The following is a 13,584-nucleotide window of genomic DNA, read 5'->3' as shown; positions in this document are numbered from 1 at the left end:
TATAATGTTTGTGAAGGATGGCTTCCAATTTTGCCACAATTCCCGGCATTATCAAATTGCCATCTGCAGAGGGAATTGAGAGCACTTAGCACCTGACTGTGTGAAGCTTTGGGAGGTCTCTGCATCATTCTGAGAGCTCTGGGTTGGTAGAAGGACCTAATGGATTGGTAGTGGTGTTTATTTGAAATGCTTTTTAAGTTCAAAGTGGTTTCTTATGATTTTCACATGCCATGGCAGAAAATAGATAGGAGAAAGGGAGGTTGTTGTTTTTTAAACAGTGCCAACATTTTATGGATAGGACAGTCTGAGGGAGGGGGAAGAATGTACATTTTAAAAAGTGAGATTAAAAAAAAATTGAACTTTTTTTGTTTCCCAGTTAGTAAGTTCTCATCTCCACCTGTTCCATACTGCAGTGCGTGAGAGATAGCTGAGCTTCAGCTACTCATATATCTGGAAAACCACTGCTAGCATTCCTCCCCAAACTTGAAAAACCAGAAAACAGACATTCAGTTAGAACATAAGAACAGCCCTGCTGGATCAGGCCCAAGGCCCATCTAGTCCAGCATCCTGTTTCGCACAGTGGCCCACCAGATGCTGCTGGAAGCCACAGGCAGGAGTTGAGGGCATGCCCTCTCTCTTGCTGCTACTCCCCTGCAGCTGGTACTCAGAGGCATCCTGCCTTTGAGGCTGGAGGTGGCCTATAGCCCTCCAACTAGTAGCCGATGATAGACCTCTCCTCCATGTTTTCTGATTTTGATATGGAAGTCAGTCACATTTGGATTGTGTCAGGGTACTGCCTCGGCTCCCCCCACACTTAAAAAACTTATCTATCTGGAACTGCCGCTATAGGTGTTTCCCGTCCCCCTTGTACCAGAAGAACAAGAGCTCTGTTCCTAAGGGAACTATAAGGGACTGAGGGCCAAACTAGACATGCTGTTAAGGACAACATCATCTGATGAGGGGACTTGTTATTATTCCAAAGCAGCACATGTGGGGTGCTCTGGACTGAATCTGACCTTTTACTTCTACACTCTTTTCCCACAGAAAATTTCCCCTCTCCTGGCAAAAGCAGCTGTTTATCTCCAAAGATGCAATTTGCTACAGTGAGCTAAAGCAGTCTCAGGGATTTTTGGCAGGAATACAGCATAAAAGTAAAGGGTTAAACACCTGTTACCTCTATGCCATGGTCCTGATCTAGTTCAGGGCCCCATGGTTGGTATTTAGGGTAAAAACAAGTGCCTAATTAGATGACGATATGATATTAAACACACCATTTGTTTAGTTTGGCCCTGAGACCTCTTTCAACTATATCCTTTGACTTATAACATTTGCATTTGGATTTTTGTAGATCACATTGACTTATAGCAACTGAGAAAAACTTTCAATATCTGCTCCTGTCCCCCTGCTCCCAAGTCTGTTTTTACTAATGAATGTGCCACAGGCCATTTATCAGGAAACAGGGTAGCATATATGCTAACAGTCAAACACCAGAGCTTGTTTTCCATATTATAGAATAACTGATGGAGATGTTATTCCAGTGGGATCATGTTTCTCTTCATCCTTATTTTATAACCATCCTCCCACTTATTCTAGGCAGCTTCAAAGGCTGTTTTTAGGCACTAATTTTTGAGCTATTTGGTGACAAGCTTTCATAGATGAGCTGTCCTAACCCATGGTGACACATTCAGTTTTTCTGCCATGTCGTAGCCTCTAGTAATACAGGTTTCTTTAGTGCTTCAAGCTAGGGATGTGCAGCATGTTTCGAGCTCAAAATGTTCTGACTCGAAATGGGCCATTTTGAGTGTTTTGAGGTCGAAACAGAACACCCTTCAAATGAAGGGCCTGTTTCGAGCTTGGAACAGAACGACCCTGTTTCAAGAGTTCCAAGTAATATTTTGGAGGCTTGTTCTTCCTTCCTGACTGGTTTTGGCACTGGTTTCTAACTGATTTGCGATCTCCTTTCTTCTTGGTTGGCTTGTTATCAAGTTTATTTGTATGATAACAAGCCAACCCAGAAGCAAGGAGATCGCAAGCCAATCAAAAGGCAGTTCCAAAACCGGCCAGGAAGGGGAAAATAGACCTCCAAAATGGCACTCGGAACACTCAAAATGTTCCAAGCTCGACCAGTTATTCTAATGGAACGTTCCAGGAATTTGCATTCTGTTCCGAGCTCAGCATGGAATGCAAATCTTGCTCCAAGAACATCTCTTCTTTATTTATCAAATTTGTATACCACCCCAAACTTCCATCTCTGGGCAGCTGACAACATAAAAAGTTAAAACATAAAAATAAAAAACCTTACAATAATAAAACCACAATTAAATTATAAAGCCTGGGTGAAAAGGTAAGTACTTTAAGTACTTTTTCAAAGTTGTCAGAGATGGGGAAGCTCTCATCTTGGCAGGGAGTGCATTCTAGAGTCTCAGGGCAGCAACAGAGAAGGCCTGTTCCCACGTAGCCACCAGACAAGCTGATGACAACTGCAGACGGACCTCTCTGGGCGATGGGGCTCATGGCGAAGATGACCTTCTCTTAAATACCCATGGCCTAAATTGTTTAGGGCTTTATGGGTTATAACCAGCACCTTGTATTTTGCCTGGAAACCTATTGGTAGCCAGTGTAGTTCTTTTAGTATAGGACTAATATGGTCTCTTCTATATGACCCAGAGACCAACCTGGCTACCACATTCTGTACCAACTGCAGTTTCAGGACTACATACAAGGGCAGCCCCATTGCAGTAGTAAAGTCTCGAGGTTACCAGCATATTTACCTAGTTCTGAGGTCGTTCATCTCAAGAAGTGGATGCAAGTGGCGTATCAGCCAAAGCTGACAGAAAGCCCCTCTGGCCACTGCCTCAACCCAGGATACCAGGGAGAGTTGTGGATCCAGAAGCACTCCCAGACTGCACACTGATTCCTTCTGGGGAAGTGTGACCCCATTCAGAATGGGCAGGTCAAAATCATCTCCCAAGTTCCAACCCCACACAATAAATACCCCCGTCTTATCTGGATTCAGTCTCAGTTTGTTATCCCTCATCCAGCCTATTACCACTTCCAGGCAGGCATTTAGAGAGGTTGTGCCTTCTCCCAATGATGCTGACATGGAGAAATAGATCTCAGTGTCATCAACATACTGATAACGCCCTGCACCAAGCATTGGAGACAGTATGGAGCCCTGGGGAACGCCATACAAAAGTTCACATCTAGAAGAGTGACAGTCTCCAAAGGACACCATCTGGAATCTGCCTGAGAGGTAGGAGCGGAGCCACTATAAAGCAGGGCCTCCCACCCCCACCCTCTCAGACTCTCCAGAAGGATAGTAACAAAAGCTGCCAGGAGATCCAAAAGGACCAACAGAGTCACACTCCATCTGTCAATTCCCAATTGGAGATCATTCAACAGGCCGACCAAGGCAGTCTCCACCCCATAGCCCACCCAAAAGCAAGTTTAAAATGGGTCTAGATAATTCAAGCAATACCCTGGAAAATCAACACAAATTCCCAGAATAGTGTTGATCACTACTATAATAGATGAGCCCATGTGCTGATGTAACTTTGTGGACCAACTGCTGTTGAAGTCCACTCCATATATTGGACAATGCTCACTACAGGCGATACACTGACACTTCCAAGAACACTTTTGAAACTATTTTAAAGGTGGTGGTTGTTGTTTTTCATCTGCTTGACATTTGTAGCAATTATAAGTGATGGCCAACATGGTGAGCAGCCCTCTGTCAATGACAGGTATCTGTTGGGGCTCCTATCCCTACCAGAAAGGTGGCCCTGATGGGTATGTAATGGGGCTGCTTTGGAATGACTTAAAACCACTTCTGGGCAGTCACGCAGTGCTACTTCCATTGGAAACAGTGAAAGTAATATGGTCTCACTGAGAGTAATATGCAAAACTGCCTAAAAGCAGTTTTAAGCTATTCTGCATGAGACCTGTGGTACTACACCATCAAGGCTGCTTTTCAAGTTGCACAGCAGCCTCAACAGGTCCCTACTGTTGACAGAGGACTGCTCACTGTGTCAGCCATTACTTAGAATTGCTACTACCAATAATCTTCAAATCCCTCCATCTTTTCCATGAAGCTTCTGGATTAGCCCCTTTGTTCTCTTCCTTATAAACCCAAACTTAAGTTCACATAACTTTTGTTAACTCACATTAATCCCATGTCATCCTTTCCTCTCTTTCTCCCCTCTATTTGTTGTATCCCTACAGCTGAAGTTTAATTTAGCAGCTCAAAGACCTGACCCACACCCAACCCGTTTTGAATTGTCAGGGAACTTGTGCTCTTACCTTCTAGCTATATAGAGACATTTGTTCAGATTCCATAGATCTTTCACACTTGTTTCCGCTTTATGAATCTGATGAGTCGATTTCTAGTCCACAAAACTTTATGCTGAAATAAATGTTAGTTTTTAAGGTGCCACAAAACTCTTTGCTGTTTTTGCTGCATCAGACTAACATGGCTGCTGTTTTGGAAAAATCAAAGGTCACGGGCAGCTTAATTTACTGCCAAGTTATTTGAAGAGGTGTAGATTTATAAAGGTGCTTTCAACCACTTACATTCTTCCTTTTCAAGCTAAGTGAGATGGCTGAAGAGCAGAGACATCCGATTCCCACAATATCAGCTCTCAAGGCTCATTCATATGGTTTTCATTCCAGGAACTGCTTCTTTTCTCTGTTTCTCTTCCCCCACAGTAATACAGCTGCCAAGCTAAGTGCACAGTGACAGCTGCATTTACTGCAAGTCTGTCTAATGGCAAACCCCACACGCATTCCCCAATCAACCTTCATTGTGATGGCTGCGCAGAGGTGGGTGGGTAAATGAACATGGGATTAAACATATGTGCATATTTCCTTATGGTTGGACCAAATGAACAGGCTGGTCTCTGTGACATGGTCCATCACAGATGCTGACTTTCTTTGCATTTCTCCTGAATGCATCTGTATGGTACAGCAGGTTAGCTCAACCATTCATTTAGAGGCATCTTCATACAGCAAAGGGAGAGGTACTAGCAACAGCTTCTGAATAAACAGAAAAGATACAGATAGCTTATCTCTCTCTCCTTGAGCTACATGATCAACAGAATCTAGTAGGGATGTGTACGGAACCGGCAGAGGCCAGTTTGGCGGTGGGGAGGTGCAGCTTTAAGGGTGGGGGAGGATTGTCTGGAAACTGCTGAACACCCCCCCTACCCCCACTTGCTGCGTTTCCCCTGTTGGCGCTCGGTTCCTTAAACATCCCCCGGAGCGGCAGCGTACCTCCCTGCCACCCCCTTCGCTACGTTTACCAGAAGTACCCGGAAGTAGTGGATGCGCCTGTGAGCAACATGTGTGAGCGCACACATGTCAGGTGTGCGCACGCGTCGCGCACAGGCGCATCTGCTACTTCCGGGTGCTTCCGGTAAACGTAGTGAAGATGACAGCAGGGAGGTATGCTGCCACCACAGGGGATGTTTAAGGAACTAAGTGCCAGCAGGGGAAACGTGGCGGGGTGGGTGGGTAAGTGCATCTCCCACCTTTAAAGCTGCCCCCCCTTGCCGTGGAACTGGCCACCATTCGAACCAGTTTGGAGGCCCATAAAGGACCTCCGAACCAGTTCCGTGCACATCCCTAGAATCTAGTGGTACAGCTCTTGCTGGATATTCCAGCATAGTATCCTCTTGCTGCTCTTGCGAATATCTAGCTCTTGCTGGATATTTGACCATAGTATCCTTCTGGAGCATCTGAGGGGGTTGGGAGCTGGAGGCACTGCTTTGCAGTGGTTCCACTCCTACCTCTCGGGCAGGTTCCAGATGGTGTCCCTTGGAGACTACTGTTCTTCAAAATCTGAACTCTTGTATGGTGTGCCTCAGGGCTCCATATTGTCTCTGATGTTGTTTCACATCTCCATGAAACCGCTGGGAGAGATCATCAGGAGATTTGGTGCGGGGTGCTATCAGTATGCTGATGACACCCAAATCTATTTCTCCATGTCAGCATCATCGGGAGAGGGCATAATCTCCCTAAATGCCTGCCTGGAATTGGTGATGGGATGGATGAGGGATAACAAACTGAGACTGAATCCGGCTAAGATGGAGGTACTCGTTGTGCAGGGTTGAAACTCAAGAGACGAGTTTGATCTGCCTGTTCTGGATGGGATCACACTTCCCCAAAAGGAACAGGTACGCAGTCTGGGGGTGCTTCTGGATCCAAGTCTCTTCCTGGTCTCCCAGGTTGAGGCAGTGACCAGAGGTGCCTTCTATCAGCTTTGGCTGATACGCAGGCTACGTCTCTTTCTTGAGATGAACGACCTCGAAACAGTAGTACATCTGTTGGTAACCTCCAGACTGGATTACTGCAATGCGCTCTATGTGGGGCTGCCCTTGTATGTAGTCCGGAAACTAAAGTTGGTTAAGAATGTGGCTGCCAAGTTGGTCTCCGGGTCATCTTGGAGAGACCATATTACTCCTGTATTGAAGGAGCTACACTGGCTACCGATATGTTTCCGGGCAAAATACAAGGTGTTGGTTATGACCTATAAAGCCCTAAACAGCTTGGGTCCTGGGTATTTAAGAGAACGTCTTCTTAGTCATGAACCCCACCGCCCACTGAGATCATCCAGAGAGGTCCATCTGCATTTGCCACCGGCTCCTCTGGTGGCTACTCAGGGACGGGCCTTCTCCGTTGCTGCCCCGAGGCTTTGGAATGCGCTCGCTAATGAAATAAGAGCCTCCCCATTTCTGACAGCTTTTAAAAAGTCTTTAGACACATCTGTTCACCCAAGCTTTTAATTAATATTATTTTAATGGTTTTAATGCTGTTTTAAAATATTGTTTTAAAATTTTAAATTGCTATAATGTTTTAAACTTTTTGTTTTTGTTTGTTTTTAACTAATGTTTTACTTTCTGTTTTTATTTTGTTGTAAACTGCCCAGAGACATAAGTTTTAGGCGGTATAAAAATATTTCAAATAAATAAATAAATAATATTCAGTTCTTTCGGGCTGGGTTATCTGCCAAGTCAGGGATCCAGGAGGGACTCAGACCTTGGACAGCTCCAAGAAGGAACTGAAAGGGATCAGGACCTTGGTGAGCTCTAAACAGGAACCCACAAGATCTGGGGAGAGATGCTGCTCCAGCAGCTGCCAGGAGCAGACTGTTGATTTTTATGGCTGCTGCCCAGGGAAAGTGGCCCTGCCCTCTTCCCTAAGGAAGGCTCTATTTCTTAAAGGGGCCTTGCCAGTTGTTGAAACGCTGCCTCTGGTGGTGCCGAAAGACCTGTACTAGATGTTCAAGGCTGTCTTCCAAGTCAGAGGAAGAAGGTAGGAGTCTATCCTCAGGTTGTGGTGGAGGTGCTGGCTCAGATTCCCATGGTTCTCTTGGTGTGGGGAGTGCTGACAGTGTGGAATCAACTGGGGTCTGGGTTGTAGGGTCTTCTCCTGTCCACCTCATCACCCAAGTGGGGAGAGGTCCTAGATTCAGGGTCATGACACCAGACTGTACCATGTTTGAATGTTCCCCCAATGGGGGGTGGAGCGGGTGTGTTGCATATAGAAAACTAGCACATTAGGGCAAAGATATATGTTGCCATGCAGTGTGAGGGGGTAGATGTCATATTCAGCATACTCCATTGATGGTATATTCTGTATAGATTTCACTAGATTTACAGTATAACATACCAAACTTTGCCCTTACCCTGCCTGGGGACATTAAATTGTTAACTAGCTAACAGCTGTTTTATTTTGTTTTTTCTATCAGATACGAGGATGCATTCCAGATTCACAGCTCTTCAATGGAGTTCAGTCAGATGCCCTTGGAGCGAGAGAATGAGCGACTGCAAGCAATGGTAAATTCCCTCAGATCCCAAGTCAACCAGGAGAAGCAACGGAAGGAGAGGGTGGAGAGAGAGTACACATCTGTCATCCAGGAGTACTCGGACCTTGAGCAGCGTGTGTGTGAGATGGAGAGCTGCAAGCTGCGCATTAAAGAGCTAGAAGCAGAGCTGTTGGAACTCCAGCAGATGAAGCAAGTTAAGAAGTATCTTCTCAGCAGAGAGGACAATCTGTCAGAAGCACTTCTTGAACCATTAAACAATGCCCCAGAAGCTGACTACATTGACCTCTCCGAGGAAGATGGAGGTAAAAACCATGGGTCCTCCATGGCAGCCTCCCCAAATCATCCTGTCCGGAAAAGCTGCAGTGACACAGCTCTAAATGCCATTGTGACCAAGGATGCTGTGAGCCGCCATGAAGGCAACTACACTCTCCATGCCAACAATGTACGCAAGAGAGGAATGTCAATCCTGAGGGAGGTGGATGAGCAGTATCACGCCCTTCTAGAAAAGTACGAGGAGCTTCTCAGCAAGTGCCGGCAGCACAAGGACAGTGTGCGCCATGCAGGTGTCCAGACCTCCCGTCCCATCTCTCGTGATAGCTCCTTTAGAGACTTCCGGGGAGAGGTTTATGAGCTGGATGAGCTCAAGACAATGGAGAAGAGCCTTAGCAAACATGTGGAGGCTGTGGACAAGCGGCTAGAGCAGAGTCAGCCTGAGTACAAGGCCCTGTTTAAGGAGATCTTCTCACGAATCCAGAAGACAAAAGCAGACATCAATGCCACCAAGGTGAAAAAGAAGACCAGCAAGTGAGTCCTACCACCTTTATATCACTCTATCTACCACAAGCAAATTGGCACCAAGTTCTTCTCTTTAGCCCTAGGAGACATTGTATGGCCTCCTGCCTCCAAGACCTGGAAGCTTCTCACGTTGTTGTCTTGCACAGAAAGGGAGCCTTTTGGAGTGTTTCAAGAGTGGGAGGAGCCCAAGTCACACTCCAGACAGTGCTCCAAGCTGCCTGGGTCCCTGAATGTGCTGCAAAAGCTATATGTTGTAGTTGTAGTTGGTATCCGAGATTTTACAAGAACACATCACTGGAGCAGCCAGAAATTACAGAAGATTTGACCAATCAGCCACAAATCCACCTTCTGCCACAACCACTGTTTGCTTTCCTACAGGCAGCATAGGACCAAGCTTGTGTGCTAAACATAATAGTTCAACAACCATTTCAATTTCCAGAGGCAACTTTGAAACATGCAGTCTTTCTCTTCTGCAGTTTGTTTTGCCCCCCACCCCCTTTCCGCGAAAGACTCACATGCATCAGTGAGACTTTTGACTGGACTCCTCTCTTTTGGATGAAGGGGAGTATGTTCTTCCTGTTTAAGCCATTCTCTTATTGGTCAGGTTTTTCAATACTTACAATGCAAGGTCTTTGCAACTGGAAAAACTTGAAGAGAAATGTCAGACTGATTGCTCTTATGTCTCCATCAAGCACATTTAATTTTTCTGCTCATATACATAGGACAGAGTGAGCATAGGATTTACACTAACTCTAGTATTTTATTTCATTAAGTAAGTTGTCATCACTTCACTCATTTAACCTGGGCTTTCCCAGAAGCCAAACAAGAAGTGCTATTACTGGCTTGGAGAGACACCCACACCTTTATTTGGGTGTTGGTTTTCCATGCCGTACTGTTCATGTGGTTATCCTTATAGTCTTTTGTGGCTGGCTCCTAAGACACGATTTGCATGGGCTTGCAGATACAGAAGTGGTGACTCGTGTAGGTAGGAGTAAATCAGCAAACACCAAGTTCAGTTGTCACCACTAATACTGCTTTTCACACTATTCCACACACTTACACTCCCATTGTCAAAGGCTCTCCTGACTCCATTTATACATACAACTCACATACACACAAAAGGCCTCTCCAGTCTCAGGAATCCTCAATTTTCATTTCACAGAAATGCAAAATTGGGCTTCTTAAAGTCACATACTAATAAGTGATAGTTAGGGGTCATGTGCATATACAAAGGCAGTATTATATTTCACTAAGCTTAGGGTACTTGTACCAGAATTCTCACCTGTGGGGGAACAATAGTAGCAATGCTTATTAACTTACCTAGCAGTATTATACTTGAAGAGATTTTGGACTGATTTTCATTGCATCTGAACAAAACCCAAAGTCTGTTGTGTTTCTTTGGAATTATTCTAGTGTAATTGAGATTTCAGTCTGCCTTTTGATTATTGCCAGCATATTACCTTTATATTATCTCATTTTTCAACATTGTTCTTTCTTTGACTGTGGTCCTCAAACCACATTCCTTGCAGTAGTCAAAATCACCAAGCCTGAATAAGTGGCTTGAGATCATGGCTTCTTACAAATTGCTAGCACCATAGCAGTTTCTCTGCCTCTTGCCATGTTTTTACATCTCATTATAATAGACCTTGTTTAGACTAAATTGGTGGTGCCTGAAGCCAGTTTTATGAACTCAGTAAATACAGGGTAAGAGAGAAATCATGTGGAGAGGCAGTGGTTAAGTCAAACCCAGAGGACATTTTCATGCATCTCCTCCCAAATATTGTTGTGTTTGCTCAGTTCTTGCCATGGGAGTCTCTGGGGTCTTTGTGTTCAGCCAATTGAAGTCACTTTTGTAATGTGTGAAAAGTTCTTTCAAGTTAGCCCACCCAGGGGCTCCTATTCTGGATAGATTCTTCCTCTGCTACTTAAATGCCAAAACTTCTTTTGTACCCTTGATGTGGCCCAAACTTTTAACGTATTAGGAGCCATAGACATGATTGTGGCTACCACTCTGGTAACCATATGACAAACCTTCATGCCTTACAGTTAAAAAAAAAATCAATTATCTGGAAAAATAACAAAGGAAGTTGGTTTTCTCAGAGCATTTACCTTGCTCTGTGTTGCTGCCATCATGGCTGCTGGTGTTTTAACTTTCCTTTACTACCTTTCTACTAAGGGACTTTTGGACTGATATTTGTTCTAAAGTCATCTGTTTGTTTCATCAGTATTTGGGGAGGGAGGGGGCCATTGCAATCATCTTTGGTTTTGAACACTTGTTAATGTGCAAACCAGCATCCCAGTTTAAGTGTAGTATACTTCAAATTAATATATTTAAAAATGCTTTATTCTCTTCTTAAATAAAAAAGAAAGAAACACCAGTATTCTGAACACTGAAATTTTCCATGTGTATTTCTTTGCATTCCAGAAATAAGCTTGCTGCTTTGAATTCTCAGCATGATTTAGGTCAGAAAAATGCTTTAGGCATGATAAAAAATACACCAGAATGGATGTACAGCTACTGCTATTTATTACATAACAGATATTCCCTGCATCAGTAGGAAAAGGAATCATATTATTTAAAAATACCTCTTTACACACAGACATTTTGAACGCTCCAGTGGGTTGCAATATTTTTGACCTCCATTCTTGCAAATGTCAGTTTTGATTATTTGAATAGGCTCCAGAGTAATTACTCATGCAAGTGACAAAAAATTAACACTTGGTTTAACAAAGGAACAGCTGCCACACAGTGTCAATTTGTTCAGCAAAATGCTGAGAGCATCATTTCTTTATCCAAAAATAATACTGGCTTTATTATGCACACAATGCAGTTATATCTCATAATGTTGTGAGTTCTAGTCTCCCACTAAAAATAAAATACACTTCATGTGGTATATGTGCATCTTAAAGCTCTGTCACACATCAGCTTGATCCTCAACATGATAATGAAAACTTACTATCGAGATTAGGAATTGGTGAACCCCACCTGTTCTGGGTCAGAATTAATTTGCATTTGCTGGTGTATTAAACCAGCCATCCACTTGATATCTGATTTGTTATTCCAGGGTCCAGTTTCTTGTACATAACCTCCAAACCTACACTGCTAATTTCAGCCGAGCAGGAGAGAAGAGGCCATTTGCATTTCATCCCCTTTGACCTATGTTACTCTTGGAGAAGGCAGTCCTTATAAGATTCTCATGAATCTTATAGGGAACTCCAGCCAACACCTATGAGCAGCAGATCTAGAATCCAATGAGCAGGCAGCTCAAGAGAATGCTGATTCCAGCTGGGATTTGCATTCCTGGGACCAATAGGTGGGTGCCAAGTCAAAGCCCCTTCCTTTACACTGGATAAGTCAAAGAGTAGCACAAGACAGGTGAACCAAATGGATGGAGGCAGTAGAAGAACCAGGATATCAGCTGCAACAAAAGATTGCAAGGAGGAGGCCAAAGTTGGAATTGGGGATAACACAAGATGCCAGTGCCTATAAAGGAAAGAGGCAGTTCTGCTGCCAAGTAATGTGAAGGGAGGAATTGCAGGCAGACGGTGCCACAAACCTCTGCCTGTACATGTATCCAATAAAGGTTTATTGCTGCATCAACTCTGGTGAGTCTCACTCTGTTGCTGCATGCTTCCTAGCTGTGCAGCAACAGAGTGAGCCTGTTGATGTGGAACTCCCCACCACAAACACCCACAGTAGGAGGAAGGGCCCACAGCCTGTTACTACTAGTGTGCACGGAACCAGCGCTTGACGGTTTAAAGATGGGGGGAATATCTTTTAAGGACGGAGGAGGGTGCTCTTATCCCTCCCACTGCAATTCCCCTGCCAGTGCTGTCTTTCAAATGGCAGAGCAGGGCAGGGCAGCAGTGTACCTCCTTGCCACCCCAGTGCCTCCTCGGACTGGAAGCGCATGCATGCACAACATGCGCACACGCACCAGGCACTTCTGGTCCAAGGAGGCACCAGGGCAGCAAGGAGGTACGCTGCTGCCCCGCCAGACCATTTAAAAAGACAGGGTCGACGGGGGGAAACGTGGCGGGAGGGGTAAGAGCACCCTCCCCCATCCTTAAAAGATATCCCCCCTACCTTTGAACTGGCCAAAGTGCTGGACATTTGAACTGGTTCAGAGGCCTGTAAAAGGGCCTCCGAACCGGTTTGTGTGCATCCCTAATTACTACTACTACTTAAATAATATTTAATTCTGTGGTTTACACAGAAACAGTAAATAAGATGGTTCCCTGTAATTTGTGTTGTGTTCAACATGTACCACAGGCTGCATTAAGAGCCTGGCACAGATGCCCCCAGCACTTATGTCTGAACCCTGCATAAAATCTTACCACTGTATATAAGAGGTGGACAAGTCACAATTGGTATCTTACAGGGTTGTTTTTTAAGAGGTCCAGCACTGAGGTTACTGGTAAAATGTCTATCTAAACATGGTGTGTGTTCACAACCTTTAAGGTTGTGAGTGTGCTCTTTCTGCACTGATTTTGGAAACCTGTTTTATTGTACTCAAAAAGGCAAACATAAAACAGGTTTCCAAAATCAGCAGATGGAGGAGGAACACATTCAGCAATCTTAAAAGGAGATCATGACAATCACAAAAAAATCTGATCCCAATCCTCTGTCACATCTCTGCTCTACCTGAGCATCCTCTGTAAACAAGGAGGATGTAAGTTATTGCCTGGCCTATTTCGTATGAAATTAAAATAGTGTTTGGTTTTGTAATGGTGACTTTAAAGAACAACTGTTACTGAAAAATGCTGCAGTAATATTATGGAAATTTGAGCTATGCATTTTCTGAAAGCAAATTAGATGAAGGCATGGCAACAAAAATCGGTATTGCCAGTATGTTGCCACAGCACAACTATGTCACTGATTAGAATGGCTAGATCAACATTACAAAGTCATGAAATGACCCAGAGAGATTCAGGCATTGTGGTCTTTCCTTCAGACTCCTACAAAT

The 13,584-nt window shown here is 44.3% G+C and overlaps 1 protein-coding gene across 3 annotated transcripts in view; it reads left to right on the top strand.

Moving 5' to 3' along the window:
* The window catches only part of CDR2L (cerebellar degeneration related protein 2 like), a 43,441-nt gene extending 32,436 nt beyond the window's left edge, over positions 1 to 11,005 (top strand). For all 3 annotated transcript variants that reach the window (XM_053292869.1, XM_053292870.1, XM_053292871.1), the window contains one exon: positions 7,745 to 11,005. In XM_053292869.1, coding sequence (XP_053148844.1) covers positions 7,745 to 8,630 — 886 coding nt within the window. In that variant the 3' untranslated portion in view covers positions 8,631 to 11,005. The remainder of the gene's footprint in view (positions 1 to 7,744) is intronic.
* The last annotated feature ends 2,579 nt before the right edge of the window (positions 11,006 to 13,584 follow it).

Source organism: Hemicordylus capensis, chromosome 2 (genome assembly GCF_027244095.1).
Source record: "Hemicordylus capensis ecotype Gifberg chromosome 2, rHemCap1.1.pri, whole genome shotgun sequence".
In the NCBI taxonomy this organism is placed as follows: domain Eukaryota; kingdom Metazoa; phylum Chordata; class Lepidosauria; order Squamata; family Cordylidae; genus Hemicordylus; species Hemicordylus capensis.
This window is presented reverse-complemented; position numbering and strand designations above follow the sequence as displayed.